The 15,622-nt window shown below is 36.9% G+C and overlaps 2 protein-coding genes across 2 annotated transcripts in view; one reads left to right on the forward strand and one right to left on the reverse strand.

Annotated features, from left to right (window-relative positions):
* CCDC178 (coiled-coil domain containing 178) overlaps positions 1 to 15,622 on the reverse strand; it is a 298,022-nt gene that overhangs the window by 264,253 nt on the left and 18,147 nt on the right. The window contains exons 7-12 of the mRNA XM_042463191.1: positions 14,432 to 14,574; positions 11,983 to 12,136; positions 9,982 to 10,077; positions 9,734 to 9,870; positions 7,875 to 8,058; positions 4,258 to 4,320 (exon numbers count right to left, since the gene is read on the reverse strand). Of these exons, the coding sequence (XP_042319125.1) occupies positions 4,258 to 4,320; positions 7,875 to 8,058; positions 9,734 to 9,870; positions 9,982 to 10,077; positions 11,983 to 12,136; positions 14,432 to 14,574 (777 nt within the window). The remainder of the gene's footprint in view (positions 1 to 4,257; positions 4,321 to 7,874; positions 8,059 to 9,733; positions 9,871 to 9,981; positions 10,078 to 11,982; positions 12,137 to 14,431; positions 14,575 to 15,622) is intronic.
* The window catches only part of SPIDR (scaffold protein involved in DNA repair), a 1,328,422-nt gene that overhangs the window by 30,010 nt on the left and 1,282,790 nt on the right, over positions 1 to 15,622 (forward strand). The gene's annotated exons all lie outside the window — the stretch shown is intronic.

Here is a 15,622-nt window from a genome sequence, read left to right on the forward strand (position 1 = left end):
CCTCAGAATGAAAATTCAGTGCTGGTTGATAAGTCCTGAAGTCCTTGCAGTCCATTTGCCCTTTAGAATGCTCACAGTAGGTTAAAACAGGCATCTACCTAGGTCTTAGATAATCTCTCATTGGCTCCATTCACACTGAAGAAATAAATGCAGTTTGATTCTGCTTTAACTGCAATGGCTAATTGCTATGGACTTCTGGGATTTGTAGTTTTTAGAGACATTTAGCCTTCTCTGGTAGAGTGCTCGGGCTCTACAACAAACTATAATTCCCAAAATTCCATAGCATTGAGCCATGGCAGTTAAAGTGATGTCAATCTGGATTATTTCTTCTGTGCAGATGCAGTTAGTTATATAGGCATTTTCCATGTTCTGAGTTTTTTGTAGTTGCGCTGAGATCCCTTCTGCTCCAGTTTCACTGCCCTGCTAATCGGTAATGGAATAAGATTTTGGTAGATTTTTCAGATGAAAAGTCCAATGTTAACATCTTTTATGGAAGTCAATGTTGGCAGCTACAACTTTTCTTTTCCATTCTGAAGCTGGTGCCAATTTCGTATTGCTCTAAGATACCTTGTGGGTTTAAGAAATGGTGCCTGATAGAATCATAGAGTGGGGAAAGACCGGAAGGGCCATCCAGTCCAACCCCCTGCCATGCAGGAAATCTCAATCAAAGCATCCCTGACAGATGGCCATCTAGCCTCTGTTTAAAGACCTCCAAAGAAGGAGACCACCACACTCCGAGGGAGTGTGTTCCACTGTCGAACAGCCCTTACTGTCAGGAAGTTCCTCCTAATGTTGAAGTGGAATCTCTTTTCCTGTAGCTTGCATCCATTGCTCTGGGTCCTGATCTCTGGAGCAGCAGAAAACAAGCTTGCTCCCTCCTTAATGTGACATCACTTCAAGTATTTAAACAGGGCTATCATATCACCTCTTAACCTTCTCTTCTTCAAGCTAAACATCTCCAGTGCCCTAAGTCGTTCCTCATAGGGCATGGTTTTCACACCTTTCACCATTTTAGTCACCCTCCTTTGGACACGCTCCTGTTTTTCAACATCCTTTTTAAAATGTGGTGCCCAGAAATGGACACAGTATTCCAGGTGGGGGCTAACCAGAGCAGAATAGAGTGGCACTATTATTTCCCTTGACCTAGACACTATACTTCTATTGATGCAGCCTAAAATTGCATTGGCCTTGTTAACTGCGCATCGCACTGTTGACTCATGTTTAATTTGTGGTCTACTTGGACTCCTAGATCTCTTTCACATGTAGTCTCATTCAGCCAGGTGTCCCCCATCCTATATCTGTGCATTTCATTTTTCCTCCCTAAGTGTAGTACCTTACATTTCTCCCTGTTGAAGTTCATTTTGTTAGCTTTGGCTCATCTTTCTAATCTATTAAGGTCATTTTGAATTTTGATCCTGTCCTTGGGTATTAGCTACTCCCCCCAATTTGGTGTCATCTGAAAATCTGATAAGTCTGCCCCCAATTCTTTCATCCAAGCCATTGATAAAGATGTTGAATAGAACTGGGCCCATGACAGAACCAAAAGGATAACCAAAAGCTACTGGGAGGAGAACTGTGTAGGCTCTGCAAACTTCGAAGCTCCAAATTTCAGCACATCTAATTTGACATGGGTGTTCATCTCTTGTTATTTTTAGTACACAAAATTCATGGTGGTGGTAGGAGGGGAAAGGATTTCTTAAAAGTTAATGCTATCTTGCCTTATGGGAAAAAATAAGCAATTGCTTCAAGAACTATAGGAATTATAACAGGATCCAATCAAGGTATGTAAATTGATATTACCCTAGATTTTTATGAAAAGCTGCTCACACCTACTTCTTCAGATTATTCTACATTGTTAACTACATTTCAAAAACGAATGGAAAAATCTGTGGAATTTGTAGTTCTAGATACTTTGTAGTTCCTAGAGAAGGAAGGGTCAACAAGTAGGAAGTTCTTAACAACATTCTTTCAGAAATTGGAATGGGCAAAGCTGTTAAAAGAAGTTAGGACAAATACACACTCCAAATGAAATTGGCGAACAGGGAAAAGGAATGCAAATTAAAACAGGGGACGAATGCAAATTAAAACAAAGAATTATTAAATATTACAACGGCATTTGTGTAGTTCAATATTAAATTAAATAGACGTTTGTAGAAACCATGGAAAATTTCATGAAAACATTTGCCATTAGTTTATAAAGGACAACAAAAGGCATATATATTGATTTTACAAGCACTTATTAAAACAAGGATAATGCAGGCTTCTTGCTTAGCTACCATTGGCAATCCCCATCCCACCCCAGTTACACAGTAACACTAAACTGGATGCATCCAGTTTAGACAATTCTCAAGCCAGTAATTTTAGGGCAGCAATCTCCTGCTTTATTTCTGCAAGGAATTTTGTTTGCTTGTATTCTTTCAGTTCGGGGCAAGAGACAGTAAATTAACACAATTCTGTCAGAGAATTCCTACTTAGTGTGGGTGTATTTGGAGGAAGTTCTTTTCTTCTTCTTAGAGTTTAAAAGAAAGTGTGAGGTGAACCTTTAGTTGTTGTTAGCATCTGCTTCAAAAATTGCAATAGCCTTAAGAAAAAAGAGCTGGACAGCTGCACTTGCATAGTGTTTTACTGGAGGGCTGTGCAAAAATGTTAATGATTACTCGGATAATGAAATGGCAAACTGTTAATAGTGACCATACCAGGTTCCATAGGCTATATTTCAGAGGAAGGAAGTGGCCTTGCCTAAGAAAAACCTATGAAATTCATGGGGTTGCCATAAGTCAACAGGTGGCTTGAAGTTGCACGCGTGCGCGCACACACACACACTGTTTCAAATGTTCATGAACTGAGCCCAAAGGGTGAAATAACTTTGGGCCCATGCTGTAGCAAGGTGTAGCTTAAATTAAATGCAGATAGAGAATAAAATCCTGATTCAGTTTTAGAGAGAGAATTGTGTCTATATTCATCATTCCTCACCTTCCCACTAGGGCCCTCTGTTCTGGTAGTCAAGGTCTGCTGTCCCAGCCCAGGATTTCCTCTGCCCCATCTTTTCACGTGCCGCCCCTCACTCCTGGAACCTTCTTCCCCCACGAGCAAGAGCCATCACCTCTTTAACCAGCTTCAAAAAGGAGTTGAAGACCATCCTGTTCAGAGAAGCCTTCCCAGGCATTGCATAACTGTCACTTGCTATTTGATGTTTCTTTGTTGTCTGTTTTATTTAATCATTTCCTGTATTGCTATATATTTTATATGTATTATCCTACTAGAAAGGCCCTTCCCCTCCACCACTCCCTTCTCCTTTTGTGTTGTGTCTTTTTAGATTGTAAGCCTGAGGGCAGGGAACCGTCCAATTAAAAAGATTGTATGTACAGCGCTGTGTAAATTTACAGCGTTTTATAAATAAAGATTAATAATAATAATAATAATAATAATAATAATAATAATAATAATAATAATCTAAAAACTGTGAAAAGGAATCAACAATTGGAAGATCTTAACTAACCATGACTATAATCTTTCTATGATTTCTTTTGACTATCTTCATGTTTATTAATATAAAAAATATCCCCCCCCCAAAAAAAATGTTTGTTTTTTCTTCTAAAATATGAATTCTGCAATGTGAGAACAGATGTCTTTTTAATCAGCATCCTAGAAGATTTCTAAATAAAGGATGTTTTAAAAGGTTGTTTTTGAGCTCATACATGCACCAGAAGGCAAGCTACTTTCTTTTCTTTTTTTTCCAGAGGCTAGTAACATTCATGAACTTAGCTGGAAGCTCAGTTAATGACCTGTAAAACCCCGAGCTGGGTTAATGACCTGAAAAATGAATGTCAGAAATTCCCTATAACTTAGGAACTATTAGGGCATGAGGGCACTATGCCAATACATAGAGGGTTCCCCATAGGGCTTAATAATGCCCTATTTCTTCCCTTCCCCCACTTTGGTGCATGCACAAAAGCCGAAACACATTGCTGAAACATATGACAGGCAAAAGGAGGCCTATGTATAACTCCCACACCATCACCACACACACATCTACCACACCAAACACTTTTTCTCTGCACACAGTCTGTTACAACTGCAAGAAAGTATTGTACCCTTATTATTTTAATGCTGTCTGTACACTGCTGGTTGTTCAAGGTGTGGCACTAAAGGGCAGGTAGAGATCTTTCAATGCAATTCCAAAGTCATGTGACAAGAAAGATTTTGAATGTGCAAAATATTTTTTAAAGTTAAATGAACTCTATTATTCTATATTACCTGGGTCAGCTTCCATGCACTTACTTCATCTTTAATTTTTTGTTTAATATTATCTTCCAAGTTCTATAAATTAAATAAAAACAAAAATTACATAATCTATATACACAAATTAAAAACAGATGGCAGTGGTTAGAGGTACTCTGCAAATCAAACAGTACAAAGCTGCAAAGCTAAAAATAAACATTTGAAAAACGTAACAATGGAATAATACAGGTATGAAGTAAAAATGCAGAAGAAATTTGAGTTTTATTTGTGTAACTTAAATATTAATATATACAAGAGTTTCATAGTGTTTCATAGTGTTCTGGTATACCCTAGTGTCTATATATACAGTATATAGTGGACTTAACAGAATTGTACACATTTATTCATGATACAGATCCAAAAATCTGTTCAGTAGAGTAGGCCACATACACTGCACAATACCACAAAATAATCATGTGTTGCTTAGGCAGTAAATGCGTTGATATCAATCTGCCTAATACATTGAAGAAGCATAAGGCCTATGTACTATTTCAAGAATTATTAATTCATGCCTGAGTGTTTTTTTACAGGGGACAAATAGGAGAGAGATAGGGCAGAGCACAGCCTGGAGTGTCCTTAGGCTGTGACCCCTTCTTAAACAGCCCTAGGGAGGATGTCACAATCCATCTCAAGGCTTCAGTAGATCAAGATGGGTTTAGTCCTAGCTCCAACAAAAGTTTTCAAAGAAGAACCAGATGATTTCTCCCTTCTCTTAGGTTCATGAAACTGTCACTATTTTCAGCCAGACCGTGGAGTATACTTTTAACAGTTAAAAAAGGTATGCTGACCAGTGTCAAGAGCACAGCAACACACACACCCCACTCAGATTCCTGTGAGACACAATCTCACAGGAACCCTGTAAACACACAGAAAAAGAGAGACTTTCATCATAAAACATAAGAGATTCACAGAGTGGCAATAGCCATTTGAGAAGAGGGTAAGAACTGCATCCAACTAGTGTCCTCTAGTTGGACATTATTTAATAGTGTCTATTAGAAGAAGGTATCAACACAATGAGCAGGAGGTCTATTTTCAGCAATGTGTCTTGAAAATCTCCTGCAAAACTGTTTAGAGTTGACAGAAGGAGTTGGTAGAGGAGAAGAATCACCTTCAAAATTCTCCTTTCCTCTTCTGATGACAGATACCTTCTGCCAGTGAAAGAATGCCAATTAGATATTGGCTCTTGTTTATACAGTTGTCCGAATAAGACAGTGTGGAGAGTCACTGGCAGAGTGGAATTTCCCCCACAGCCAATCAGAGTTAGGCTGACTGCAAAGGTGAGGGCTGCTTGAGGAGTGACTATAAAAGAGGAGGAGCTGTTGAAAAGAGTTAGAGAATGTGTCATGTACTGTTAAACAGAGAAGAAGTTCCAGTACAAAGCCTTAAAGGGATTCAGACTCCCATGTAAGGAAGGAAGATGTAAAAGGACAAAAGAAGTCCAGTGAAATTAGTGAGTGTGTCATGCACTGTAAAACAGAGAAGATTTCAGTACAACGCCTTGATAGGATTCAGACGCCAGTGTAAGGAAGGAAGATTTAAAAGGACAAAAGATGCCCAGTGAAATTAGTTGAGTGTGTTGTGTTCTGTGAGAATTAAAAAGCTAGTTCAGTGGGGCTCATAACCACCTTGTTCTACAGGAATGGTATTTGTGAATTGAGACAGATTTTCACAGGATTTATAGTCCTGATGATGGGGCTTTATTAGAACTTGTGTTTAGAGAAATAAAACACAGTTTCAGGTGGAAACCAAGTCAGTGCGGGAACTTGAACAAAGACAGTTTGTAACAAGTGATGTGAGGTACATATTGTAACAACAAGATTTGAGAACCAACTGTCGAAAGATACTAATTTAAGTCCTGTCTGTAAATAAAGCTTATGTTTCTTATTGGGGCTTGACAGACCGCCTCGAAAGGGCAGCCTATAGCCACTCGTTTTTACGCTGCAAGGAGGCCACACCAAACAAACAGTGCATCCTCCATCAGGACTAAAAAGAACCCGCTGAAAGCAGGTTCTTTTTAATCCACATACTGGGCACCATTGTTGTGTCATTGGCACACTCGTTTTCATGCTGTGCCACACCTGCGTCATGATGGCAGCCCCCATGTGGATGGGGCCACGCCATGATGGCGCCAGCGGTGTGCAATAGGGCTTGGGAATGTGCAGATGCTCTGCATTCCTGAGCCCTAAAATTGGCCCCAGACCACCACTTTCCGGCAGTCTGTACCAGGCCATTGTTTACAAAGGACTGACTTGAAGTAATTTATAAGTAACAACATCAAAAGCTCACTACCAAAAATATTAAAACATTTGAATTAAAAATACTGGGAGCCCATCTCTGAGTCACTTGTTAAGGGAGTGGACTAGGAAAGGAATGGGGGCCAGTAAAAGGGTTAAAAAGATAGTTCTGAGGAAAGAAAAGCCTCAGGCTATATTATAAATTAAGAGGATAAGAACCATGTATAACCCAGTGGTCACAGTGAGGTTTAAGGGTTTAAGTTCCTATAACTTCTTCCACAAGAACACAGTAAAATGTGACATGCTGCATCAGAACAAAGGCTTGCATAGTCCAGCCTTCTGCTCACACAGTGGTCAGCCAGATGAGTATGTGAAATCCACATGCAGAATATGAGTGTGAAAGCCTCCAAGTTGGTGGCCATCACAACTTCTTATTCTATCAAATTCCACAGTTTATGTAAACACAGTTTGGACTAGTATTTCCTTTTATCTGTTCTAAATCACTACCAATCAGATTTAGTGCATGACTGTAGGCTCTATGAGAGGATACTTGCTCAATTACTTTCTCCTCAATTTTATATATTTCTTGTGTGCATCTAGTTACTTATCATTTTTCCATATAAAACGTACATTTGTCTTTCTTTTTCCCAATGGAAAAGATTCACATATTTTCCCTTTCTGTAAGAAAGCACATTTGGCTGGAGGAATTGGTCACTGAATAAAGGCTCTCATTGTCCTAACTTGACTGTAGTTTCTGGAAATGCCTCACAATAAACTACTGTATTATTCTGGCGTTCATATATCCTTTTTCATCAAAGTTCACATACACTCTATTCTCAAAGTCATAGATGAAGACTTTAAAAAATGCAGTTACACTGGAACTGGAGGGGGAAATAGAGTTACATGTGCCTTTTGCTGAATTAGGACACATATTCATCCTTGACAAGTTTACATTTTGTTGTAGGGCAACAATCCAGTGTAAGGTTGACCGGTGACCAGAAAAAAAGGATTTGGCCACTCTAGTGCTTTTAACAGCAGCTGTACAAATCAGAAGTTGGATCTTTCTAGACTAGAGTATGGAGACAAATACCTGTATTATTATCTACCATAGACTGCACACATAAAGCCAAGTCATAGCTACAGTAACCAGCAGAAAAGTTGGCAGCCCTGGTTCATTGTTTCTTTCCAAAGTGTGTGTGTAGCCAATTTCAGGTATAGGAAACTGTAAACTTTGTCAGGCTTTTAATATCTAATATAACAGGGCAGCATTATGAAAGACAAATTTACAGATGTATACAGCAACATATTAATAGCTTTAAAATAATAACATATCATAATAATGGAATGATTTTAAACTACCTTGAAACGCATTTTTTCTTTAGCAATGTTTTGTGACAACTCCTCCAGTTTGTCTTTGGCGTCATCATAATTCAAATCAGTTGTATAAAGATCGGTATTTACTCGTTTTAAATGGTCTTCCAGTCTCCGAATATTTTTCCGTAGAACTTGAATTTCTGTTTGATATCCTACTTTCCGCTTTGAACTGTTAAAACATAATAACCTTTTGGCTAAGATCAAGTGTGAAACATAATAAAATTAAAAGACTGCTCTTGCAGACTCCACAATTCTACGTTTTTGCTGATGTAATCGCCATTTCAGTTAGAGATAGCATGTTTCAATACAACAATAAAGATAAGAGAGCACACAAATACAACTTCCTATTAGCTTTAGAGGCCTGTGTGTGTGTGTTTAAACAAATAAAGCACATATGAAGTAAATTGTATTTCAACTTCATATTTTTCACATTTTTTCAGAAAAAAAATCAAAATGAATGATAGAAGTCACAGCAGCCATATTTTATAATTACATCCCTTGGTATACATAAGCATTTGCATTTTCCCACCAACTGTTATGTCAAGATTTAAGAGTATGATCATATGATCATGTGAAATTGTTGTATTTTGAATGAGGAATTACTGCAGAAAGCATAAAAAAGAGGAATAAAATCTTAAACAATAAATTTATATCCTCAATATAGTAAGTGAATGGGGATGTCTATCATTCTAGGGATGTTACAAGCCTATGGGAGTATCAATATACTGTAATCTGGACTGCTGGATAATTTAGGTACAAATTCTGAAGCAAGCATTCCACTTGCCAAAGCCTATTAGATTCTAGAGCTTTTGCCAATTACTGTATTTTACTGTATTCACTCATCTATAAGTTGACCTATGTTTTTGTGCCAATTTTTGGTGTCAATTCTTTCACTTATACACAAATATACACAGTAAGCTGACTTTCTTGCAACACTGCTAACATTCAAAAAATCCTTAGAGTAGTGGTTCTCAAACTTTTTGCCTTTGTAACCCCCTTTACATCTACATGTGCATGCTGCCCCCTGACATAGTATATGAATAAAAATATTTTGTTTGTTTAGTGTGTACATTCTTGTTCACACATTCATGTATATTCATATTGCAACATTGTATAAGGAAATCACTATCCTCCTCCCTCTCCCCCTGCCTCAGGCAGAGGCTCCTAGTGCTCTCCTTTTCTTTCTCTTCCCCTCCAAGACAGAAAAGGGTTGGGAGGCAGTAGGATCAGGGCCTCCAAATCTCACCCCCCCCCCCCTGAACAACTCTTGCAGCCCCTTGGAGGTCGTGCCCCACAGTTTGCCTGTATCCTTTCTCATATGCAGTGTTGCTGTTACGAACTTCAATAATTATACAGTGTGCCTGTGCCAAGTGCAGGCTTGTCATGGCTTTCTCAATGGGTGCATGCATGCAGCAGCGCAAGCAAGACCATGTACCCATTGAAAAGAATGGGACTTAAGGTCCCACATTTTTTACTATCTGTAGGGAGATCTGGATCGGATCCCTCATGAATAGCAAAGTTATCTCCTTTTAGTATTCACAGCCTTGCAGGAGCTGGTGTAAAAATATTTGTTCTAAGCTAAGATAAATGTCCCCTAATATACTTTACTAGACTAATTTCCTAATCAGTTTACCTCTATCATTTAGGTTAAAGCTCATTCAAGATTAGAATTAAACCTCACTGAGGCAGTGGGACATTTCCAAAGAAACAAAGTACTGAGATGTCCATCCTCATGGCTTCAGTGAAAATAAAAAGTGCACCCCACAACACACACACAAAGTAGTCCATCTTAATTGATTTAAACAGAATATATGCTTATCAATAATTAACATAGTTATATTTACCTGTCTCTGAATTTTTGAAGAAAGGTACCATTTTCATCATGAAGACGTTTGCTTTCATCTTGCAAACGTGTTATTTCCTGTAAATATCTCATGAGCTTATCTTTCAAGTTTTTTATATCAGAGTCTTGAGTGGTTTTCTATGGCATATAAAAATATTAAGAAAAATACTGTTACATATGAAATACAAATATAGTTTTATTTGCTTTTTTGTTTTGCTTTTTATCATCTTCAATTATTTTAAAACTTACTGAGCTCTGCATATTTTGCATCTCTTCCAAATATCCATCCAATAAAATTTTGTTCTCATTTTCCTGCTCATCTATTTTCAAATTCAACCGCCTGACCTAGATAATTAAAATACAAAATTCATTCAAATTAAATGACATACCACAACAAACATGGAATTTGTAAATTTACCAATACAAAAGAAACAGATGAAGTTACCAGTCTTAAAAAAAAAGATTTCAAAAATCAATTTTCAGTTTCATGAGTAAAATATAGTATCTAATAGATAATGATGAAAAGAAGAATTATTAAAGAATCATGATGTGTTGTGGTGAGAATGATAGATTCTGATAAATAATAAGGATTTATTTATCTATAAACCACACTTCATATACAGATGGCTCCACAGTCAAGATAAACAACATTTTAAATATAACAAATGCAATACAACGAACATAATGCTATTAAGACACAGTCCCCTTTTTCAACAAGTAAATCAACTTCAACAAACAACAAACAACTGTCAATTGAATTAGAAAAACAATATCTTCCAGATCTGAACTGAAAATGCCTGGGCAAAAAACCCCCACAACATTTGGATTTGGAACCTAACAGAATCCAAGACTGGTGCCAGATTGTATATTTTTTTGACATGGTATTTCTAAATAAGTATATCACAAAAGACAAGGCTTCTCCCTTGCAAATGAATGCTGTTTTTCTTTTACTGATGATACCTGAAGAAGAGTGTCCAGGATGTGATCAGCAGGACATAACAACAAGTAAAATGTTTAGCTTATATCCTGAATTCCTCTTCTTTCCATTTAAAAAACAGACTCTTGTATGGTAGACGTTCACTCCTGGGGAAGGGGGAAGAGAGTTTTGTCTTGTTCTTTCACTCTGCAACTCCTATAAACTTACCGCACGGCTCTCTGTGGCTCTGGAATGGAATGAAAGGTACAGAACGGGGAGCACGATTCTGAAATGTTTTTGAAAATCGGCTGCTGTGGGATGGATGGGGAATGGATTGGGGACTTCCAGTCGCATCGGCGGCGTTCTCCCATGTGGTAATACACGTTCTCCCTCCATTCTGTACCCTTCCCTTCTGTTCCCATGCCACAGAGAGCCATGCAATAAGCTTAAATGTGTCATTTTCACACTTCTTCAGAGATCCGTGAGAGAAAATAAGCTTCCCCAGGTTTCTGTGCTGCTCAGAGCTCTGCTCTGGAACTCTTAGCTGTCCAGTGCACATTCTGATACCCTTTAGGGCTGAAGAGGGGGGTATAAATACCATAATAAATAATAAATAAATAAAAATTCTGAGGAAGTGCAGTTGCTGCCTAAGATGGGGAAATCTGTCTCCTCCATGATTTCCCAATGTGTCTTTTCCATCAGCACAAGAAAACTATTGAATCCTGACCTGTCTATCTAAATCAGTATATGGTCATTGTATTTGTATTGCATTTGTTATATTTGTTAAATTATGAAGCTGAAAGGATAAATGTCCACTCATTCCTATCATAATAATCAGTCAGTCCATCATATCTGTCTATGTTTATTCAAAAGTAAATCCCAATGAATTCCATTAAACTAGTTCATAGCTCATTAAAGAAATAACTATGCCCTTAATTATAAGTAGGCAACAATCTGCATCACATTATTTTTCCAATGTAATACATCTACATTTGTTATCATTTTGAAAATCTCCTCTCAAAGCCTTAGTTAGAGGCTGCTAGTGTACACTGCTACACTAGGCATACAGAAAACATTGAGTTTGTAGTATATTTCTCAAAGTCACAATGAGCCTGTACAGACTGACCAAAAGAAAGCTACTTCGGGTCACTTTGAAGGTATGCTGTTTAAATGATGCATGAGTCCTAGGAGTCCAGAAGCTGCACCGAGGCCTTTTGAGCATATACTACCTACATTTATAGCATGACTGAAGGATACCTCACATGCAAAATACAATATGTTAATAATTCCCTGTAGTATTCAGTTTTAGAGGATTTATTTGCCTCAAAACTCACTTTATCTTGCCAAGAAAGTAAGTCAGCTTTTGCGTCTGCTTCTTGCTTGATTAGTTCTTCGAGGCGTTTTTTATGTTGCAATATCTCCTCCTTCTTTTCATTTATCTTGGCACACAAATCAGCATAAAACTTTTCAGCATCTTTTATCTGCCTCCTAAGAAGAAGCAAGAGTCCTATTATCCACCTGTCCAAAACTATTTCAAATTAACCAAGAATTTATTAACACAATACTATCAGGCCTGGCAGAATCATCTGATTCTACTTAGGTACATATGTTCCTCATTCCATTGTTAGTGGCATTGAAAGTGGGTAATAAATTACAACATTTAATAAGCATGGTGCTAAGTATCTTTACTCAAATGTAAGCTGTATTGAACATTATTTAGGTTTGTCATTTTAGAGCACAGTCCTAATTGGTGAAGATAATAGCCAGCTGAGCAAACATAAACCAGCTGCAGCTGTGATGGATTCAAACCCCTCTTAACATAGGGACGTTGGAAATTGCTTAGGACTATCCTGGCTTAAATTTGTGGTAGTGTTGCGTTTGCGCCTCTGTCCTGGAGGAAGTGTGGATTCAAAATGTCCCCTCCATCATTCTACCTCCACCCTTCTTTTGGCTCTTCTGCCAGAAGATCTTAGAGAGCAGAGCAGTTCTACTTCTAGATTACATGTCAGCAGGCACTTCTGCAAACAGCCAAGGCTTCTGTTTCAACCTTATCACATGCAGTCTACACATCCTTGAATTAAGATTATTATTAGTTACCTATCAGTCTCCTTCTGGTTAATAGTACCCTTATGTTAAATAGCAACCAGCTTCATGAAAAACACTTTTACCAGCAACCTATGCATTCTTGGCAAATCCATCATAAATAATATGGTGGAAGCTAATGAACCAGTGAAAGAGAATAACAATGGTCTCCTATCAACAATAATAGTTTTGCTCACTATCAACCTATACTGCTAGCATCTTATAGTCCAAAAAATTATCCAAAAAGCAACATATAGAAATGTTTCCAGGGCATATTTGCTAGCAGTCTGAAAGGAACTTATCTTTGTGCTTGTTTAAAGGAAAATTCTTGATACTGGCTGATCCTCTTATCCTGTTAGAACTTTTTTTTCACATTACTTACTGTTTTGAAGGGCCCATAAACCCATAAGAGGAGGCTATCAGAGGCATGGAGGACTACAGCAAGAAAGCTCCATTCCATAGACAGAATTTTGTTCATGGAAATTATGATTCAAATGTTAATGTATAATTCCAGCTTGATAGAAAACATTTGAGTGATAATTTCTTCTTTCCATAAATAACCATGTTACATGACTTACAGTTGTGCAGTACAGTTGAACAATAAGAAAACAAAAATAATGACCATAGATGATTTACATAACCTTGAAGACATTAATCAAAATGGGGACAGCAGTCAAGAAATCAGAAGAAGAACTAGGACTTGGAGGGGCAGCTATGAAGGAACTACACAACATTTTCAACTATAAAGATATATAATTAAATATTAAGGTTAGAAATGTCTGTATTTTCAAATTCCATGTAGGAGTGTGAAAACTGGAAAGTGAAGAAAGCTGATAGGAAGAAAATCAACTCATTTGAAATGTTGATGATAGGGTGAATTAGAGGGCTCACATTCATAAGGTCTCCATAAATTGAAGTCTACTTAAGAGCAGTTAACAACAACAGGAACTGTTTGTATAGCACAAACGTACTTTATCATCAAGTTATTTCTTCTTGCAATTTCTATTCTGCTTTATCTTTGCTGAAAATAAAAAGTAAATCTCAAAAGTGTTTTTTAAAGCATTCACCAGTTTTGTTATACAATATTAGGAGCCACTATTCTGTTTGGTGCTACAACATTCAACAATACAACCAAATAACTCCAAGCATGTGTAAAAGAAGCAGGAGTTGGGACAACTTAGGAGTGCCTTAAACAAATATTAAACTGAATAGTTTTTTGTGGGTTTTGCAGGCTATGTGGCCATGATCTATATAGCCCGAAAAACCCACAAAAAACTATGGATGCCGGCCATGAAAGCCTTCGACTTCACATTAAACTGAATGTCTCAAGAGGAAAATGCAAAATTTAGCTGATTGCCCATGGTATTTTTTTCATCTGTTTCGCTTCCTCTATCAAAATCATTAAACTTTTCCACCTTCTGATCCATACCAGCTCTAAGAATTCAAAATGTCTCTCCTTTACCTTTAAATCCTACCCTTTTACATTCTTGTTCCTGGTCAAGATTTTGATCAGGATCCTAAATCCAATGAGGTATGGGATAGTTGTTTATCAAGTTACATTTACCTAAGTACATAGATATAATAAAACAATATTGTTTTCAAAGAGATCAAATCTGTTTCCATACATTTTCACTTTTTATAAGTATATATTGACAAAGACCATTTGAAGAACAACACTATACAAGTGTAAAAGGTACTCACATAAGATGATCCACCATGTCCTCAGCTGACAGTATTTGTTCAGACATAGATTTTCTTTTCTGTTCACATTCTACTGTAAGTTCCTCATTTATAGCTTTCACACTCACAAGTTTTTCATGAACAATATCATATACAGTTTTTGTCTTTAAAAAGAAAAGAAATTGCTTCAAAAATGTAGAATTCAAAATATCCAAATGATTCCTCTCACATATCAGTACTGGCCTTCTAAAGATAAAGTGGTATGCCTTTTATATATTAACTCTTTTGCATTTTTCTGTCACATTTTAAAAAGGGTGTGAGTAACACATTCCAAAACTGCATTTGTTTATTCAAAAGTAAACTCGATTAATTTTATGAGACTTAAAGGTAAATATGTACAGGACTGCAGAGATTATGTAGAAAGTTTATCCAATCATACTGATCATTTATGTAGCAGCCACGTTTTTTTGCTTTTCCTAGTAAGCAGCTAGACTTGCCCTTTTGGCTATAGGTAAAGACTATAACCATACCCTAAATGAAAGAATTTCATGTAGGTAGCTGTGCTGCTCCATTGCAATCAAAATAACAGAATTATTTTGTTTCTTGATTACTAACAAATTTATTACTGTATATGCCAAGGGTTCCCAACCTTTTTGACTCATGGAGCCCTTATTTCTATGGTCAAGCCTTTAACAGGCCTACCCTATGTCTTACAAGTTAATGATGTTTAGGAGTATATATAAGAATATATTATTATTCTTTTTTTATATATATTTATTTTTTATTATTATTTTCATAAACATACAGAAAACCAAACGAGAAAAAAAAAACAATTTTCCAGTTGTTACACCAAATTCACATCCTTATACATTCATCGAAGCTTCTGTGAAACTTTCCTATCGTTTTTTCTAAGATCTTCATTTCTTCCTTCTTTCTGTTAAAGATCCATCTCTTTTTTTTGAAGCTTAGTCAGTATTTTATCTTAAATAAATGAATCTTTTGCTTAATGATAAACCTTTTAGCTAACCTATATCTTAAATAATCTCCCTCCCTTTCTTTACCTTTACTTACTTTGTATACTGTTCCTCATAGATCCATATTCCATTTGTTTTGTATATATCTCTGCATGGGGTCCCATTCCCTCTCTCTGTCCTTTTTTTCTGTAGGATTTTCTTTGTATAATACCGCAGCACAGTCCAAGTTTTTAATTTC

Source organism: Sceloporus undulatus, chromosome 4 (genome assembly GCF_019175285.1).
Source record: "Sceloporus undulatus isolate JIND9_A2432 ecotype Alabama chromosome 4, SceUnd_v1.1, whole genome shotgun sequence".
Lineage (NCBI taxonomy): Eukaryota > Metazoa > Chordata > Lepidosauria > Squamata > Phrynosomatidae > Sceloporus > Sceloporus undulatus.